Genomic DNA, 19,818 nt, shown 5'->3' with positions numbered 1-19,818 from the left:
AAAAAAAATAAAAGACAAAAATCTTTAACCTCTTGGAATTTACATTTTAGTAAATCTATAGATAAATAAATAATATGATAGATGACAATTAATGTTATGAAAAATAGGGTATAAAAGGAAGTGTGTGTGTGTGTGTGTGTGTACACCCAATCACTTGTGAATGGGAGAAAAAGGAAAAATTGGTAGGGAGGCATTATTCTAGACATTTCCTCTTTCTTCCTTCCCTCATTAGTAAATCCTCTGCCTTCTATCTATATCTTGTCTTTTCTTACCCATCTTCTTCAAACTCACAATACTACCTGAGTTCACACACTTAACAGAGCTCCATTTCTATACTGGCACATTTCTAAATCATTCTCCACACTCCTGTCAGAGCAATCTACTAAAAATAAAATCTCATAAGGTTAAGGTACTGTCAAGAGCCCTTCATGGGTGAAGACAATAATCAACAACATGCTCTAGCCAAGAAATCACAGAAGCTGCCTCTAAAAAACAGCAAAAAAATTGTTTCTATATGCATAAACAATATATATTGCTGGAGATCAAACATACCAGGCAAGTGCTCTGCTGCTGAGCCACATCTTTATGCCACAGGTATATATTTTTTAACTTTAAAATCTACGTGAATTTTGCATTTTTTCAGTTTATATAAGCTTAACTTTTTATTAAAATTTAAAATATATAATTTAAAGTTTTAACTTATTAACATTCATGAGCCAAATTTCTTTTTTACCACCATGTCCACTAATACCCTAATGTCTTCTGTTGAGTGGGTGCTATGTTTGGCCCTGTGGCCAGAGGACTCGTCTCTAAAACGTACGAATTGAAGGAATTGCTTAAGATGATCCATTGGGATAAAGGAAGAAAGAAGGGGGAAAATTATTAAAGGTGGAAAAGAAAGGCAGACTGCCACGTGCAGCGCCTCATTTGGATGTGTCTGGAGTCTTGGAAGCTTGACTACCCTACGTTCTCCTACAAATGGACCTTGAGAGCTTGTTTGGAGGTTCTAGCAGGGGAGCGCAGCTACTCGTATACCCTTGACCGAAGACCGGTCCTCCTCTATCGGGGAAGGTCGTCCTCTTCGACCGAGCGCGCAGCTTCGGGAGGGACGCACATGGAGCGGTGAGGGAGGAAGGGGACACCCGCCTAGCCAGCCAGATCAGCCGAATCAACCCTGGCGATCAATGGGGTGACAGATGTCGCAGCCAGATCGCCCTCACATCCGAGAAAGTAGGCTGGGCTACAGGCTATATAAACCTAAAGAAATTTAGAACTTTACACATAGGTTGAGTTTCCGTCTTACATTTTGCTCATAATATGACTTTATAATTAAAACAAAACTTGCTCTAATTACTAAAAAGGTAATTTAAACCCCCCAAAATGCTAAAATCGAAATGAAAGTGTCTTAAATTTGGGATTTTTTTCACATTATCCAGAATCCCTTGCAGCTGGGTGGGGCATGCTAAATATTGTCTTCTTGATTGGTGAAGTCCTCCCGGAGTCTCGCCCATGTGGAGCCGCCTCCTCGTCTGGCGCTCCGCCCGCCTCGCTGCAGACAGCTGGCCGAGCGCTTTGTGCAGTCCGTGGCGCTCCGAGTGGACCCCAGGTCTGTCTTCCTCCCGCCGTCCCCGCCCGTCCTTTCCCCTCTTGTTGTTTCTCCTCCTGGCTATTCTCTGAGCCCCTTGCTGCCCCATCCATCCCTCACCCCCTCACTATTCAGCCTTTTTTTTTTGTCTTTCTCCCTCTTGTCTTTTGCACCTCCGCCCCCATCTGGGCAGACTCGGGCCCCTAGGTTGGGATTGGGTCATTCTTGGCTCTGGGTGCATTTTTATTACCCTCCTTTGCGAAGGTAGGCTCAGATCGCCCCAGGCGACCAGACAACGGCTGCAGCCCTTCGTGGATTGAGCTGGGAGTCTTGTTTTCAGAGAGCCAAGTGTGGCCTGGGGAGATTTCTCAAGCCAGGGAATCATCTTCTAGCAGGGGGTGGGCACGTGCGGGGCCGGGAGGGCCACAGCAGATTCACTTCTTGCGGACAATAGCAATATTTGTCCTGTCCACCTCCCAGTTGCTTTGATAACATATGACGATGCATGTAAAACATGAATACTTAGATTCCAGTGGGCGTGCATTTCGCCCCTGCGGCCCTCTGTGACTTGCCCCTCCAAGCTGAATTTGGAAAAAATCCTAAGATTCTCAAGGTCGAAAAAACATCATAACGGTATGATGAATCTGTGACATACTGTACTGCTAGCACAAATGTCTTTACAACAAATCGCCCCCAGGTTCCCAAAATCCAGAACAAGAAATCATAAATAGAAACAATATGAAAGCCAAAGCTGTTGCTTTTTCTTTTTTTTTTCTCCATGTTTTAAAATGGTGGTATGTTTTTATTGAGTGAAGGAAAATGCAGCAATAAAAGAAAACAATTTCCTGTTCCAAAATCCTGAATATTCATGTAGCCCCTGAGCACTGGCAAAGGACACGACATTAAAAACGTGGGTTGTTGGTTCGTGTGCGAGGAGCTGCCTGCTGCATTTGTTTTTCAGAAGCCTGAAAAGCCATCATGGCAGCGAGGCCCAAGCTCCACTACCCCAACGGAAGAGGCCGCATGGAATCCGTAAGATGGGTTTTAGCAGCCGCTGGAGTCGAGGTATCTCTCTGCTGTTTCTTCACAGATTTGCCATACAACTTTGAGACTTTTGAGGAAATAATAAGTTTCAGAGAACCTATTCATCCTTTACCAAAATCACAGCTGTGCTTTGGGTCAGAAGATTCCTTCCTGTCAAGGGACTTTTATTTATAAATGGAATGTAATCTATGGATTTCTGTTTCTCCTTTGACTTTTACTTAATCGTTGGCCTCTGATCTAACACCAGTGAATAATAAGGAGAAAGGGGATTAATCAGAAAATTTCCAATTTCACCCTGAACATTTACTAATTATGCAATCTCTGGGTAAATTTCTTGTTGATAGCTTCCAAATGGCAAACCTTGGCATTTTGCCAGCATACTCTTGAGCAATGGTCCACATAGCATTTCTGTTCCTTTGGTTTTTTTATTATGAAAAGTTTCAGATACAAACCACATCTAGCATTGCCATAAATTCTATGCATTACCCATCTTCCAGCTCAAAAGATCATTAGCTTTATGCTAATCCTGTTTGATCAAGCTCCTCCCTCCACTTGTTTTGTTGGAAGCATTTTTAAAGCAAAATTCAAACATCATATCATTTCATCTGGGAGGACTGTACTTCCACATTGCTCTTGAACGGGTTGGGAATTTAAAACTTAACAACAGTGTTATCACACCCAACATTTATCACATTTCTTGTTATCATCTAACACTCAGTCTAATTGTCTCCAATTTTTTAGTAGTTTGTTCCAGTCCTGATCTAAACAAGGTCAACATATTGCATTTAATTTTGTGTCTTCTTCTAGTATTTTAAAATTCTCCAACATTTTTCCTCCACATTAAAAAAAACTATACTTAGCAATAATTCCAGATTTATAGAAAGTTGTAAAATTGTGCCATGCAACCCTAAATCCCCCCTAATGATCACATTTTACGTGCCAAACTAAGAAATATGTGACTAACTACATAGCATACTTTATTTGCTTTCACAATTTTTTTCCTACTAACGTCCTTTTACTATTCCATGGTTCAACACTATATTTGTATGTTTCTCTACTTGCCATCAGTCTGTGATAGTTACTCAGCCTTTTCTTTATTTCACCTCCTTGAAGTATTTTTGTAGGATTCTCCATGTCTGATGTTCTCCCATGATTAGATGGGTTTATGAGTTTGAGGGCAGGAAGTGCCAAACTGATGTTCTCTTCTCTTTGCATCTTATCCTGGGTTAGATGATATCAACCTGAATCATCACTGGAGCTGGTAACCTTGGTCATTTGGTTAAGGTCTGTCACATTTCTCCATTGTTGTGTTATTGTTTTTCCCTGTATTCTTTGGAAGCAAATCATTAAGTCCGGCCCACAAGCAAAAGGATGGGAACTAAAGCTCCACCTCCTGAAGGAGGGAGTATTTACATTTGGAATTTTTATGTAAGGAAGATTTCTCTACACACACACACACACACACACACACATCATTTAGTTATTGCTTAGGTCGTTCCAGCTTTGGCCATTGGTACTCTTTTCTTTCTTTTTTTCTTCCTTTTTCTTTTTCTTAGCCCTTCATTACTTTCTGACACTATAAGATGCTCTAATGCTCATCTTGTATTTTCACTGCTCTATTACAATCAGGTATTTCTCCAAGTAGCCCTAGTCCCTTGTAGTAGGAAATTACATTAGAAGCCAAGAGATTTGGGTGCTAGTTATCTGCGTTTGTTTCTTAGTTGTTTTTTTATAGGGGAAAAAAAACCTGCCTTGTAGAATGTCACCCATTCTGGATTTGGCTTCTTTACCATCTGGGAGTTATTTTGAGGTAACATGGTGAAATGAGGCTATCCTCTCTTCTCTATATTTCCTATAAGCTGCTCGTTGACCTCAGAGGTGTGATTAGATCCAGGCTTCTTTTTGTCTTAGATTTTATTTGCCTCGCCAGACTATATCAGGAGAACAACTTGGAAAGCACTTCTATTGTACCACATCAGGGGCTGCATTGTACCACATCAGTGACACTGAGCTTGATATTGTAAACTACAATATCACTACATCACTTTTTCAACTAGTGGTTTTAGTAGCTACTAATCATCATCATCATTGCTAGGGATTACAAAATAACAATTTTTCTATCATTTCACCTGAATTTATTAATTTATTAATGATGATTCCCTTATAATGAATAATTTTCACTCCTTATTTAATTTCCTTGAAATATGGCTCATATAGAAAGTCTTTGAGTTTTTTTTTAATTTTTTTATTGGTTGTTCACAACATTACAAAGCTCTTGACATATCATATTTCATATATTAGATTGAAGTGGGTTATGAACCCCCAATTTTACCCCAAATGCAGATTGCAGAATCACGTCGGTTACACATCCACAATTTTACATAATGCCCTATTAGTAATTGTTGTATTCTGCTACCTTTCCTAAAGAAAGTCTTGATTAATGTTTGGTTCTATTTATCCATTTTCAGAATAAATGGTTGTTGCCCTAGCAACTTCTAAAGATAACAAATATTGATTTGGGTTTTATTTATATGTTTTTGCATGTTGTTATAACTTTCCACACAGTATTTTACAGTTTTCCAAACTGGTTGACATCATTTTTATAAACAAATCCTGTTTCTGACTTCTGTTAAAAAATTGGAAGAGGGCTGGGGGTGTGGCTCAAGTGGTAGCGCGCTCGCCTGGCATGCGTGCGGCCCAGGTTCCATCCTCAGCACCACATACAAACAAAGATGTTGTGTCCGCCGAAAACTAAAAAATAAATATTAAAAAATTCTCTCTCTCTCTCTCTCTTAAAAAAAATTTTCAAGAAAAAAAAAAGAAATTGGAAGATCTGATGATACTGGGCCCTAATTTGTACAGAGCAGCAATTGCTGGATCTAAATAAGAACTTCCCCACCATTCCCTGTTGTCTCAGCTTTTATTTTTTAATCGTGTGAAGAAAGGAAAGAAAGCAGTTGTGGTCCCAGGACCTGAACCTGGTTGACTTCCCTTGTTTGTCACTTGTCTAATTCTGGCAGGCTTTTGATTTGTTTCATAGGTTTTGAATAGATACATGTGTGCCACATACACGTATGTCATATCATCCTTTGTCAAAGTCTCTTTTTCCCTGCCTTCATTCTATCCTGCCCTTCCTACTCTCTTATGAGTCAAGAATCTTCCTTACAAAAGTTAACAAAATCTTTAAAAAGTTAACAAAAAGAACATGGGTCATATAATCACCTACCAAAGACCAATCGTATTGGACAGGCCAATGGGGTGGAATAATGAGCCTAGCGGGGTCTCCAGGGTGAAGAGAACTAAAACTGTCCTCCTTGCCAGGGCCAACCACATGGTGTATAGTAGCAGTTTCCAAAAGATGGTGTTAGGGGAGGTCACTTCCTATCTCTTTACCAAAAGATGATTTTAGCTAAATTTATTCTCATGAAGCCAGCAGACAAGTTTGTGTTTTCCAGTAACCCAGGACTGGGTATTTGGTCCTCTTATGGAAAGCACACAGACCTAAGTAATGAGGTGCCTAGAAGTGGCTAGAACCTGCTGAAAATCAGCTGTCCTGATTCAGGGAATCAGCATCCTCTTCTCAGTCACTTGGTTTGAGCCCTCGCTGACATTGCTCTGAGCTGGTTGTTGGTCTTTGTTGTGCTTGTCTTTGATGCTTTGATGCTTTGGACTTCATTTGTCTGAAGACCCCCTCAGAAACCCAGCAAAAACCCATATTAAGAGGAAGAGTAACACATATAAAAGAGAAGACTTAAAGGCCAGGAACTCCTGATTCAGGACTTCTAAGTAACTCACTTAGAAGAAAGAGTGTTTGGTGTGGAAGGGGACAGTTCTCTATAGAATCCTACATGGGGAACTGTATCCTGGACTAGGGAGAAAAGGCAAGTGACTGGGTGGATAGAAGTTGAGCTGCTGTCTCTATCCCTGCAGCCATAGACTGTTACTTAGGATTTTTCCTTCCTTCTATCTCCCTGTCCCCATGCCAGTGCCAATTTCTCTTATTTACCAATGGTTTATAAAGCTAGATACAAAGCAATCTTAGTGAGAGATAGCATTTATTTAGCACGTGTGTTCTCAGAAGTAAAATACCAGAATCATTCTTGTTTTTTTTTAAAAAAAATTCTGTAATTCTGGGCCCTCCCAAGTACTGAATATGAGTCTCCCGAGCATATGTCTGTCTCCTGCTTTCCCATATGTTTTAAGTGATCATGGCCATAAAGCTTGAGAAACAGTAGCATGGAGAGAAAGTTACTTGCACCACCTCTGATCTTCCAGGAGTTAGGACAAATGACCTAATCATTGTTGCCTTGAGGCTACTGCCCCCGTGGGCCTCAGATGGGGATCCTCTGGGGAGTTAGGACTCCTCTCCTTGCATTTTGAAGACCCTGATGAGTAGCAGAAGCCACATCTACACCCCATCACTCTGGTTCATCCACATCAGCTAGCTCAGATGGATGAGCAGAGGCCTGTGGGTACTGCTACCCTGTTTAGCAGCTCCACCCTCCTTAGAATGACCTGGGTGTGTAGTGCAGGGTCCTAGCTGCTGGGGACTCCTCCTGGGATTCTTGACACCAAGAGCATTGGTATGGAGCATTTAGAATGTGTTTCATGCTGTCGCCAGAAGAGGGCCTTGTTTTCATTCCTTTTTCTCACCTCAACTTTTAAATTTGAAAACTCAAACCTACAGAAAAGATGTGATAGCATGTCTTTCAACTCAACTCACCAGTTGTTCACATTTTGCTGCATTTACATTTTCCCTTCCTCTCTGTATTTTTTTGAATCATTTGAAAGAAGAAAGAATAAATAATTATTTTGATAAAGAACAATTAAGAAAATTAGCACTAAGACCCTAACATCTAATATGTAGTCCATATTCAGATTTTTCATATTGTCCAGTGTCTCTGTTACATTTTACTTAGCAATTATAACAATTTCCCCTCATCTAATCTAGAGTTAGGCATTTGGTGGTTTTGTCTCTTTAGTCTCATTTTATTGAGAATAATACCTACTTCTTTCTTCTTTTTTTTTTTCCCATGCTGTTCTTAGAGTTCAGGTCATTATGTCACTGAATGTGCCACATCCTGGATATGCCTGATTTCTACCTTGAGATTAAATTCAGGTTAAATGTTTTTGGAGATATTTTTACAGGTGATACTCTGCCTTTCTTCATTGGTCACAACAGAAAGCACAGGATGTCTGAGTCTCCCCTTTCCCGAGCCCAGTTTGATCATTAGACGGTGAGATCTCCAGACCCTTCTATTGTAAGGACACATTTTCCTTTTATCACAGTTAAGTAACTTTGAAATGACACTTGGAGAGTGAGTGAATGTTCTCTATCCCAGTGATTTTAGTGGCCATTATGATCCTTGTCAGAATTAGTTATTACACTAGAGGATGCAAAGTGAGGATTTTCTAATTTTATCATTCATTAGCATTAAAGCTTCATCAGTTAGCACTACTTCTTTTTCAAAACAGAGCTTTTGCCCCCTCCCACCATTTTTTTAGTATCATCATTTATGGGCATAGAGATTTTGTTGTGTGTTATAATCCACACCTGACATCATTCTTTTTGATGCTTGATTTGTCTCACATTTGGTTAGGGAATCCATCTAAAATAGTGTCCTCCATGCCTTTTCCTGTGCCATGTATCATTCATCTGTGAGCACTTCCTTACTCTGACATAAAAGTATAAACCTTTTCTTGTAAGAGCCTTGGATCATTTTGGTGGGCAGTGATATTTAGGAACCAAGATATGGATGCAAAGTATGCACTTGGTCTCTGCTTCTTGAAGCGATTTAAATTGATGTTTTCACTCCTGTACCTCTAATGATATTTACCTTCTGTGGCGGGGGTATCTTTTTTTTTTTTAATTTAGTTTGATGAAGAATTTCTGGAAACGAAAGAACAGTTGCACAAGTTGCAGGATGGTGAGTATGAACATGAAACTATTGTCTACAGTACTGCTGAGTTTTTTTGTTTCGTTTTTTGGTACCAGGGATTGAATTCAGGGGCACTCAACCACTGAGCCACATCCCCAGTCCTATTTTGTATTTTATTTAGAGACAGGGTCTCACTGAGGTGTTTAGCACCTCACTTTGCTGAGGCTGGCTTTGAACTTGTGATCCTCCCATCTCTGTCTCCTGAGCTGTTGGAACTATAGGCATAGGCCATCGCATCTGGTTGTACTGCTGTTTTTAAAGAACATATTTATGTGGAAGGGTAAAGATGCAGAAAACATTAAGAACAGTATCCTAAACCCAGAAAACTAAAAGAGAATATACAGCTGAAATTGCCAGGAAGTCACTTCTTTTTTTGGTAGTGGTGGTGGTGGGGGGGTGGGGGTTGGTAATTCAGAGGCACTTGGCCACTGAGCCACATCCCCAGCCCTATTTTGTATTTTATTTAGAGACAGGGGTCTCACTGAGTTGCTTAGTACCTCACTTTTGCTGAGGCTGGCTTTGAACTTATGATCCTCCTGCCTCAGCCTCCCAAGGTGCTGGGTTTACAGGCGTGTGCCACTGCACCCAGCAGGAAGTCACTTTTTGCTCAGGAGTTCTAATAAAAGCTCACTGAAAGGCAGGAACAGTTCCTTCCCCATCCAAGTGAACAACCCTTCTCCATCCCTGTCTCCTCCCCTGGCCCCTTTCAACCTTTCAACCTTTCTTCCCTTTCCCCTCTCCCTTTTGCTCTTCCCCTCCTTCTCATCCTTCTCCATCTTCTCTACCTAGTTACCAAATGGAAGTGAAATCCATAAAAGGCTTCTCTTTAGCTCCTTGGCCAGCCCTGCTCCCTCTGTGCCCATCCTCTGCATGGGAACCATCAGCATGCCCTTAAGGAATCCTACTAACTCTCTGAGCAATTTCCCACCCAGCTATCAGGTCCCAGGCCCAAGTCAAGGCTCCCTTTAGGGCCAGGTCTACAGGGCTGTAATGCCAGCTTTTGTGTGTGACACTGGTCTGAAGTTAGTGCCCCAGCCCAAGGGCTGAATCTTTTCTCTGCATTTCTTCCCAAAGTTGGGTATGTGGATGTGTTTGATATAGGTTTGTTGGAGAAGGTTCTGGGTTCAGTGATAGCAAACTTGGTAGTAAGTGGCCCGCGACTGTAGAAGAGGAGAAGCCGGCAGGAATACCTGAGAATCCGCAGTGCCTTAGGTTTCAGGATCAGAGTCTCTCAGTGCTGTTCAGTGCACTCTGAAGTGACAGAAAGGTCCTGTTCTACACTGTTCAATGCAGCCACCCCCAGCCATCTCTGACCACCGAATACTTGAAATGTGTCTAATGTGACTGAGGAACTGTATTGTAATTTTTAGTATTTTAATTATTCTAATATAGGTATAAATATTGACTGGTGCAGCTCTGAACACGTATCTCCAGTATGTGGCCTCCCCAATCCCTTGTCTCAGTGGTAGGTATTTTTGATGGGGAAATAAGAAGGGAAGATTTACAACAGTGTTAGTTTTCAGGCTTCTTTCATGGTTAAAATCTGCTCCCCTGGATGAAGTTGGAAGTTGAAGTTAACTTTCATCTGAGAGCTTTCTGGTATTTCCTAAGACCGTGACTCCACTGCCCCTTTTCATTCAATAGGGCCCTTTTTTAGGGATTGGAGAATGGGAAGAAGAGGTCAGTTCTAACTCTGAGTTTCTGTTTTCAGGTAACCACTTGCTGTTCCAACAAGTGCCCATGGTTGAAATTGATGGAATGAAGTTGGTCCAGACCCGATGCATTCTCCACTACATAGCAGAAAAGCACCATCTATTTGGCAAGGACCTCAAAGAAAGAACCCTGTACGGTGGCTCCTCTGACACCCTCTCTAGTGCCTTAGCTGATTAGCAATCCTCTGTAGCACACCCCATTCCTTTATGTCCTGAATCATTAGTGTGAACAGGAAACATACCTCAGAAAGGCCATGAAGACTGTTTGGAAATTCAGTATAGAAAATCTGAGTAAAATAAGTTTGGGCCATAATTCTTAAAGACACAGTCCTAAACATCAAAATCCCAAAAGGTCTAAAATTTCTAAGGTCTAAAATCCCAAAAGAAAAAAATCCTAAAAATATATTATTCTGTCTAGACAAACTAATTCTTAAAAATTCTTTTAGAAGACATTTATTTACATTTTTAAAGGGGTTTTTATTTGAGAAACATAAAAACATGGCAGAACTACCATAGCCTACTTTGCACAATAAAAAAAAATCTGTTACCAGATATTTTTGCAAACATAAACATTCAGGTAAACTAACAACAGTCACATGAATATAATATTTATGAGAAGAAAAACAGTATTCGTTAAAAAAATAGGCCAAAAAAACAAAGCATAGAAATTCATGTCACTGTGGTTGGTAGTTGTGTGTATCTAGCTTCTCAACTGCAGTCATCTGGAATATTGTGAGAGACAAGCTAAGACCTTTGGCAAACTGGTCACATGCTACAGTGAGGCCCCACAGAGTCAGTCATCCAGAGAGCTGAGATGCTGAGAAATTTTATCTTTCACAAATGTAGAAGTACAAAAAGGCCATCTCTTCATTTACTGGGAAACTTCAACATTTTTATGTACATGCACAATGCTTAGACACAAAACCAACCTTGGGATAATGCACCTTTAGGGAGTCAAAGTTGCAAAACATACATAAAATGAATTAGAATTCTCTAAAATTCTTCACATAATGTATACCTCCAATATTGGAAGTGATGCAAAAATGAAATACATGGAGAGTGAATTATAAAAAGTAGTGCTGGCAACTTAAAATAGTGTGTGGGGAGGGTGTCTGTAAAAAGATGGCCTGTCCAAAAAAAAAAAAAAATACTAAAAAGAAAATTTGACTTCCAGGATTTAATATTTAGAATTTTAATCTTTCAAGATTGTGTCTTTTGGGTCTATAATCAGATTCAAATTAAATGATAGAAAGGAATTGAATTCTGATATATCTATTTAAGATGTCATAATTTCATAATGTCATAAATATTTTAGCATCTTTAAATACTTCAATACTACTTTTTAACTTCTTTGAGTATTAGGGTTGAGAAACAGACATTCAAGGTCTGGGATAGCATGCATTGATTATCGTTTGAACTGAGTCTGGTTCTTGCACTTCCTGGATACATGATCCTGGGCAAAGGGTTAGGCCTCAGTTTTCCATACATCAGGTGTAATAATAGCACATCTACGTGGTGTCATGGGATTCAGTGAGATAATGGATGCAGAATGTTTAGCACCATGACTGGTGTGCTCCAAGCATTCTGTAAATGATATTCATTATTTTTATAAATGTAAAATTCACACCAGGAGCACTTGGTGTGAATGCTGGGGTGAGGGTGGAGGAGTAGGAGCTGGGGAGAGAGGGCAGCTGTGACTGTCAAAGTTCTGATTTGTGAAGGATGTTTTTGAACCGTAACTAGAATGAACTCTCTACCTTTGCTTTTCAGACAGTTTTAGGCAAATGTTCCTTGGTACTTAGGTTAGCATAGCCTGAAGAAAAAGCACTCTATATTCTTAGATGTGAAAACCGTTAACTTCAAGGGGGAGAACTGAGACACCTGCTTTTCTGTTTGAAGCATTGACATGTATGTGGAGGGGACACTGGATCTGCTGGAACTGCTCATCATGCATCCTTTCTTAAAACCGGAAGATCAACAAAAGGAAGTGGTTAACATGGCCCAGAAGGCTATAATTAGATACTTTCCTGTGTTTGAAAAGGTAATCCCATGGGGCATCACAGATGACCTTTTCTGTTCAGGGCAGTGTAAAGCTGAGCCCAGTTGAGCTTTTCTAACCTAAGAGTTAACAGACTCCTAAGAACTAGCTAACTGTGGCCATCAATACAGAGCTGAAGCCTTGGAGCCCCTCAGACTCTCTGAGGGCTACATTATTAAGAAATCTAGCAAAAGTTTGTGCATTCTTATTCGTACTTCACCCAGCACTTACTTTGTATAAGAGAGAAAAGCAGGAACTACCTCATTCATTCAGTCAGCAAACACTCATTAGACAGCTCTCATGATCAGACATCCTCCTTGATAGTTTGATGTGAAGAAACCCATTTCCGTTTTCTCTTCCCTTTGCTCTTACCTTGTTTTTTGTTTTGCAATTTTCTCCTGGGTATTACCATACTTATTTCCCAAAGCTTTAAATTATTTTTTCCCCTGAATTAGAAGGAATTTTTAAAAATGTTTTTATTAAAAATAAAACAAGAGGATATAAAATTATGGAAAGACCTATTTGGCCAACTCCCTCTGACCATCTTCATGGTATTATAGTAAAGAAAAAAAAGTGATTAGGCTGGGGTGGAGGGGTGTTCTGTAGTCTAGTTTCATGGTATTTTTCCCATAAGCCCTTCATGAAGTAGGAGAGTCACTGGTGAGTCTAGTGGCACAGTGGCCCGTGGGAGGGCTCCTTGTAACATAGATATGAAGTAAAAATTGTTATCCTTCTTGCATATAATGAAATGGAATCAGCAATCCATCAACTTGTCCAAGATACGTGGTTAGAAAATGGACAGCCAGGACTGAGACGCTGGCCTCTGCGTACACATTCTGGATTCACTGTGCTTTATCACTCTGGCTCTAGTAGCTGTGTTTGATTCAGAATCAATTTCAGGGCCCCTATCAGACACCCCCACACATGTATGTGCACACACAGGTATTCTAGTGCACATAAAAGTTCACTGAGAAAGGAAGAACACTTTGTTGCCACTGTTCTTTGCCTCTCCCTGATCAGAATTTGTTCTTACAAATCCCCATACCTAGGTGTTACCCTCAAAATGGAGTCAGGATGAACTTAAGCATTTACTTTTCTCTGTTTGGGAAGTTGTGAGGTTTATTTTCATGGTCAGGTTTGGTTTACTACTACAAGTCCCAAGGGTCACAGAACTGGGAAGAGAATGGACCCCTTGGAGACAATGTATCCTTTAGGCTCCTGATATCACTCCACCCCTCCCTGACCTGCAGGGACTCATCACGGGCAGCTGTTTGCTATAGGTGCGTTTCTGGAATGGCTTTATTCTTTTCTGAATGCAAAGTTCAGAAACTGAGGTTTTCTTTTCCCCTTTTAGTGTCTCATTCTGATCTACAGCAGATATTTAAGGCTGCATTAATTTCCATACCTGTTTGTGCTTTCTCTTCCTCTCCTGCTTAGATATAGAGGTGTCTTCTTCATTGCCATTGTTATAAAAGGATAAAAGGACAAGGCCACAATTTCAACCCCTTCGTAGATACTACACTGATAAAATAGCTTCTTCAGTTTTTTCACATGCAATATCATAGCCAATGTAAACCATTTATATCCTGCAGGTTTTAAGGAATCATGGACAAAACTTTCTTGTTGGTAATCAGCTGAGCCTTGCTGATGTGATTCTACTCCAGACCATTTTGGCTCTTGAAGAGAAAATTCCTAATATCCTGTCTGCATTTCCTTTCCTCCAGGTAAATAGAATGGTGTATTGGAAAACTGGCCCAGAATTCTTGGGCCTGTCTTCAGTTTCTGGCGAGAGAGAGAGAGAGAGAGAGAGAGAGAGAGAGAGAGAGCGAGCGCGCGCAAGTGAGAGATAGAAAGAGATTAAGTTTTAGATTCTATTTAGTAGCCTGGTGTGGTGGTACACACCTGTCACCTGTAATCCCAGTGGCTTGAGAGGCTGAAGCAGGGGGATTACAAGTTCAAAGCCAGTCTCAGCAACTTAATGAGGCCCTAAGCAACTTAGTGAGACCCTGTCTCTCTCTAAATAAAATATTTTTAAAAAGAGCTGAGGATGTGGCTCAATGGTTCAGTGGGTTAAATTCCTGATACCAAAAGAAAAAGATTCTATTTAGTAAAATGAAATTAAGTTATAGACTTGAAATTGTTTTTCTGCTTCTCAAATCCTTACAGGTGAAAGATAATTGACATGAAAGAAGTTTTTATTTTCGCTTTACATAACTAATAGGCAGTGAAATACTATACTTTGAATATACATGAAAGATCTAAAGAGTCTAGGGTAAATGATAAACATCTAGCTTTTTGGTTAAACTGTGGCACCAGGACCTTGATATTTTATATCCATGAAGCTGACAACTTCCTTTTAAAACCCAAGGCAAGTATATGGAAACACAACTTTAATCTCTGAGCAGATTAAGTGTCAACATTAAAGGACTTCAGAATCTGATAGCAGATCTGGATTGGATTAAACAGTATTCCTGTATTGACTGAAGGGAAGGTAAAAATCATACAAGTTTTATTTACATAAATAGGAACTTCAAGTAAGTCTTGAAATGACAAATCATTTGGACTAAGCCTTCAAATATTGATATAATATTCAAAATTAGATAATACATGCCAGGGTCCTGCCCTAGTGGGGTCCAGGGAGTCCTGAAGGATGAGTGGCGTTGGCGAAAAGATGAGACAGGAGTCGTTCCGTTCGAGCAATCTCCAGAGAGAGCTCTAATGCAGCTTTCTCTGGGTCATCTTTTATTACAATTTTTCTCATCATTATAGATTCAAAATACGTCATTGATTATATAATTTAAAACTTTGCCAAGACATGACATTTCCTTAACCATGATTGGGGGTACAAAAAATGTAACATTAATTTACATTTTTCCAGGATATGACCTTCAGTTATGTAATTATTAAAAGTACAGAATCATTAATAAAATACGTCACTAATTTACATTTTTCAGATTTTCCCAAGATTTACTATTTTTCCCAAGATATGTTATTTTCTTATTAACTAATGCCAAACTACGTAACCAGACTCTAAGTCTCCTAACCCATCATTAACCTAAAGTACACTTGTACTTTATTTCTTCTAAAATTCCCATCTAAAAAAGTCCCTTTAAATCTTATATTTAAAATATCCTAAAGTTTATGAATCATTCTTAAAACATATCAGAAACCTATACAACTAAAACTTAAGAATTTCTAAACTTAAGAATCTAAATAAAATAATATTTCTAACATTATTCTAAAACTGTGTCTTATAAAGCTATTTTAATTAATTCCTAAATTTATTCTCATAAAACTGGTTGAGCTGCTTTCTCAAAGAGTTTCTTTGTTTCTCACTCAAGGTGCACTAGTTCTCATATCTTTATAATCTTTCTCAATAGAAAGTAAGTTCTAAACATCAATCCACTTTCCACCAATATTAACTCTGCTCATCATATATCCCTATGTAAAGTAAGAAAGAGTTTATAAAAAGAGAAGAATATATCTTTATATGTTTTAACTTTCCTAAATGTAAAAATGAGACTACATGTGGTGAACTTTGTAAAATAAGCATAATGATTAGATTTTCTAAGAGGCCAGAAATATGGGCTTGGGTTCTAGTTGATATAATCAATGTGGTGCCTAAAATTCTCATGACCTTTCAGAGGATGATTGTTGTCCGTTATCAGGTTTGTCCACAATGTACTGAGATAGAAGAACAGCCTTCTACTTTGTCCTTGATATGCTGAGGGGTAGTAGAACAGCCTCCAAGGCATGAACTACCTGTTATGTTCTAGCCATCTGAAATTTAATTTGTTTGGCATTTAACATGCTCATGCCTCCTGTCAGGAACATAAGCATGAAAATGCAAAGTCCCAATTACATAAAAAAGGGTCTCATGGTTTCGGTTTCCCACCAGCGTGGCTTGGCCAGCATTCATCCTCACTGTGACCCTGTCAAGACAGTGGGAGAGCGGCTTTGCCAGCACTTTTTCTCACTGTGACCCTGTCAAGACAGAGTGGGGGATCGCCTTCACCATAATACAAATAGATCTTAAGTAAATAATAAAAAGAAGATTGTCATATTTGTGTATTAATTGACATTAGGGTTTTTGTTAATAGTGAATGTATTTGTTTTTCATGTGTATACTTAATTAAGCTGTGTCTTACACATAATAGGCATTTAATAGTAGCTTAAAAATAAATGGCCTTATTTTAAAATAAATCTTATTTTAAGTAAGATAATTTAATAAGATAATTTTTAAAGATTTGTTTTAAACATTAAAAATATTTTTAATAAATAATTTAAAAAGATTTAAAAACCATATGAGTGTACATAGCTTCATATATATATATATATATATATATATATTTCAAAATTTTCATTAGACAAATGAACTTCTCAGTTACTGAAAATTTTAAGATTTGACTCTGAGTGAAAAACACATTTTTTTTTCTTTCTTTACAGTTTATATAAATATCTGGTGTCTGAGTGCCCGGCTCTGAAGCATGCCGCTGGCCATCTCCCACACATAGCCAAAATGAGAACTCATTTGCTAATAGGAGTAAAAAGAACAAGGAAGCAGAATCAAAATAGAAATTGTACCATCTGATGACTTTTGAAGCACTCTTATGTAAATGGATCATACATGTCCTCTGAGCACATCAATGCCCTTAAAGCATTTCCTGTGTCCTTTTTTTTTTCTTTTTTCCTCTTTAAGCCAAGTATTACAATCATTCTCTAAGTATTTTTTTTTAATTTTGCTGTCTCTGAAGATAATTCACATCCTTGTGTGAAGCATGAGTTTTGCATAAACCCTGGTCTTACCATTGGAGACAAGGATTGCAAATAATCATTACACAAGATCATCCTTAGAGAGATGTTGGATTGCAGTTCTGGTAGGGTCCCTTCAACAGATAGTGGTGGAACAAATTTTAATGAGACATTTAATACAACCATATTTTCGTAGTTACTAATTCTTTTGCTCTTAACTTTGAACTTGTATGCTTTCCTTTTTTTAGGAATACACAGTGAAATTAAGTAATTTCCCTACAATTAAGAGATTCCTTGAGCCTGGAAGCAAGAAGAAGCCCCCTCCTGATGAAATCTACGTGAGAACCGTCTACAACATCTTTATGCCATAATGTGACCATCTCTAAACGGGAGCCTGTCCCCAGAGATGGCTGTGTCTGCAGTGCTATCTTAATTGCTCTCAGCTCTGTTGTAGTGCTGTGTGTTGCGTTGGGTCTTTCATGTTGAGGAGATCTTCTCTTTGAAACATGTTAACCTTTTTTTTTAGTCCAGTGAATAATTGTTATGAGACACTTTTTGGAAAACCTTTTTTGGAAAATCTGGCATTTGACTTAGATCTGGTGAAGTTACTCATGTCCTGTTTTACTCCATCCTGATAATTGGCAGGATCTCATGTTCTCCTCTTAGTTCCTTTCTCTCTCTTTATATCTAAACCCCTTCTCCAGTCTCATCCCTATTTTTAATGTCTATTACAACTCAACTTCTAGTGAGTGAGTCTGCTCTGAGCTAAAGTCAAATGGTAGTAATGAATGCAGTTGATATTAGCCAAAATAAAGAATTTACCAATTATTGTCCTATTGCTAGAATCTTTTCATTAATTATTATGGAATCTAGAAAATATTCACATGGCTTAAAAATCAAGCAATCCTTGAAAGTCTTCTTTCTAACTCTGCCTTCTAGAAACTGAGTTCCTCTCACAAGCATACAGTTACTCCAGTTATTTTTGACACATGCATAAGAAAATGCAAATATATTTTATCATCTCACTACCCAAATGTTATTCCTAGGCTTCTAATATTTTTTTGCATTTCAGAACTAAGAACGGTCTATTAATACTGCCTTTAAACGTGTGTTGCCTCTCAAATCCTAATTGAATACCTATGGTAAGCGAGGCAGAATGTCAGGAGGCAGAATCATAGAATGGAGCCTCTGCTCTAGAAAAATTTACCACAGGGTGGAGGAGATACGCATATAAACAACAGAAAGGAATTTTGGAAAAGGAAGAAATGCCACTTTTCAAATATCAACTACTCAGATATTTAAAAGCCCAGGAAAAGCAGGTTTTCAATGAGGGTTTCATAGCCAAGCTTTTGATGAGGGTCTAGTAGAGGGGACATACATCCTTCACTATATGAGGGATCATTTGCTCAGAAAGAATAAAAAGGAAAAAAAAAAGACACTTGCAGGGTGGTTGATAATGTCTGTCATTAATGGTAATGTCACTGAGCACAAAGGCCTCAGTGTTTCTCTTAGAGGGAATCCAGCACAAACACTTGTCACTACTTGTCTTTTGTGAGCATTCATCACTGTGGTATTTAAAATCTCTGAAAGACCAAAGTCAGTGGCAGGTGCAGCACCCGGGCAGTTGGAGGAACAAATATCTCCTCCTGGGCTGCATCTGAGAGCTGGCCCAGTTCAGTCAGGCCCCTAAATGTAGTAGCCAACACAAGAAAAAGTGGAAATGAGTAGGATTTCACCTTGGTCTGAGAGAGACTGGTCTTTGCCTCTGGGAAACTGTTTAAACCCATGCAATTCGTGGCTGACACCAACACAATAGTGTGGTTTAGGGGAAGCACCTTGAGCCATACCTGCAGTGTGACACAGGGTTGAGGCTTTGAGTCAGGTCATATCATCTCAACTCTGGAGGGGGTGAACACAGACCAGCTTGGGTGCTCACTTGCCCATATCACAGACCCACAATGAAAATCCTGGGCACCAGGGGTCAGGTGAGCTTCCCCAGTTAATGGTACTCCATATGTTCTGTTACACATTATTGCCAGGAGAAATTCACACTGCCTTTGACTCTACAGAAAGAGGACTTTAGAAACCCTAAATTGGAACCTCCTGGACTCTGTCCTATGTATCTCTTTCCTTGGCTATTTTTCATCTGGATCCTGTATCACAAGTTCCTCATTCTGTTAGCACAAAAATCCCACATGAGGGAATCCTCTGACACTGAGATCTACAGAACTATAGCTGTGAGTATAACAGCTTTCTGTGAGTCTAGTGAATTAGTGAACCTGAGGATGGTTTGGGGAAGCCCTTGAACTTGCAGTTGGTGTCAGAAGTGAGGGCAGTCTTGCACTGCTCCCTTTGAACTCTTCTGGAAGGAGAAACATTTTACTCTCATTCGGAGATTGATTTACATATGGGGACAGGACATTGACTTGATCACTCTCAAGAGATTGTATTACTAAGTTGTATGGAATGACAGTGAAATTGGGCTACTTTATACTATTATCTTGGTGTGTTTTTACAATCTAATACCTCTAATGCCTGATTTTAATTGACAGCTTACTATGTAGTCATTTTGCAGTGCTTTGGGGTTTTGATTCATTTAGACACAAGGGGGCTCTCGACACCAGCCCTTTGAGGAAACAACTAGAGGGTAAGATTGGTTTCTGCACTTAATTAGAGGATGAGGGAAATGAAAACAAGAGGCAAGGATGTCTCCAGTGAAAACAGATTCCCATGTCTTTCCTGGTCATG

At 39.2% G+C, this 19,818-nt stretch overlaps 1 protein-coding gene across 1 annotated transcript; it reads left to right on the top strand.

The window, feature by feature from the left end:
• Positions 1–1,476: 1,476 nt before the first annotated feature.
• Positions 1,477–17,900, top strand: LOC308648860 (glutathione S-transferase A4). The gene is made up of 7 exons (XM_081293939.1): positions 1,477–1,606; positions 2,547–2,650; positions 8,505–8,556; positions 10,280–10,412; positions 12,180–12,321; positions 13,911–14,042; positions 17,319–17,900. Exons 2-7 carry the CDS (start codon positions 2,564–2,566, stop codon positions 17,439–17,441), a joined length of 669 nt encoding a protein of 222 aa, XP_081150065.1. The 5' UTR covers positions 1,477–1,606; positions 2,547–2,563; the 3' UTR covers positions 17,442–17,900.
• Positions 17,901–19,818: the final 1,918 nt, after the last annotated feature.

This window comes from Spermophilus citellus (assembly GCF_964194105.1).
Source record: "Spermophilus citellus genome assembly, chromosome: 5".
NCBI lineage: Eukaryota > Metazoa > Chordata > Mammalia > Rodentia > Sciuridae > Spermophilus > Spermophilus citellus.
This window is presented reverse-complemented; position numbering and strand designations above follow the sequence as displayed.

What these genes read in the sequence shown, in the direction of transcription:
- LOC308648860 (XM_081293939.1), top strand. Translation starts at nt 2,564, where the DNA reads ATGGCAGCGAGGCCCAAGCTCCACTACCCCAACGGAAGAGGCCGCATG. An exon ending in TAGCAGCCGCTGGAGTCGAG is followed by an intron (nt 2,651 to 8,504) that starts GTATCTCTCTGC and finishes TTTTTAATTTAG; the next exon opens with TTTGATGAAGAATTTCTGGA. An exon ending in GACCTCAAAGAAAGAACCCT is followed by an intron (nt 10,413 to 12,179) that starts GTACGGTGGCTC and finishes TTCTGTTTGAAG; the next exon opens with CATTGACATGTATGTGGAGG.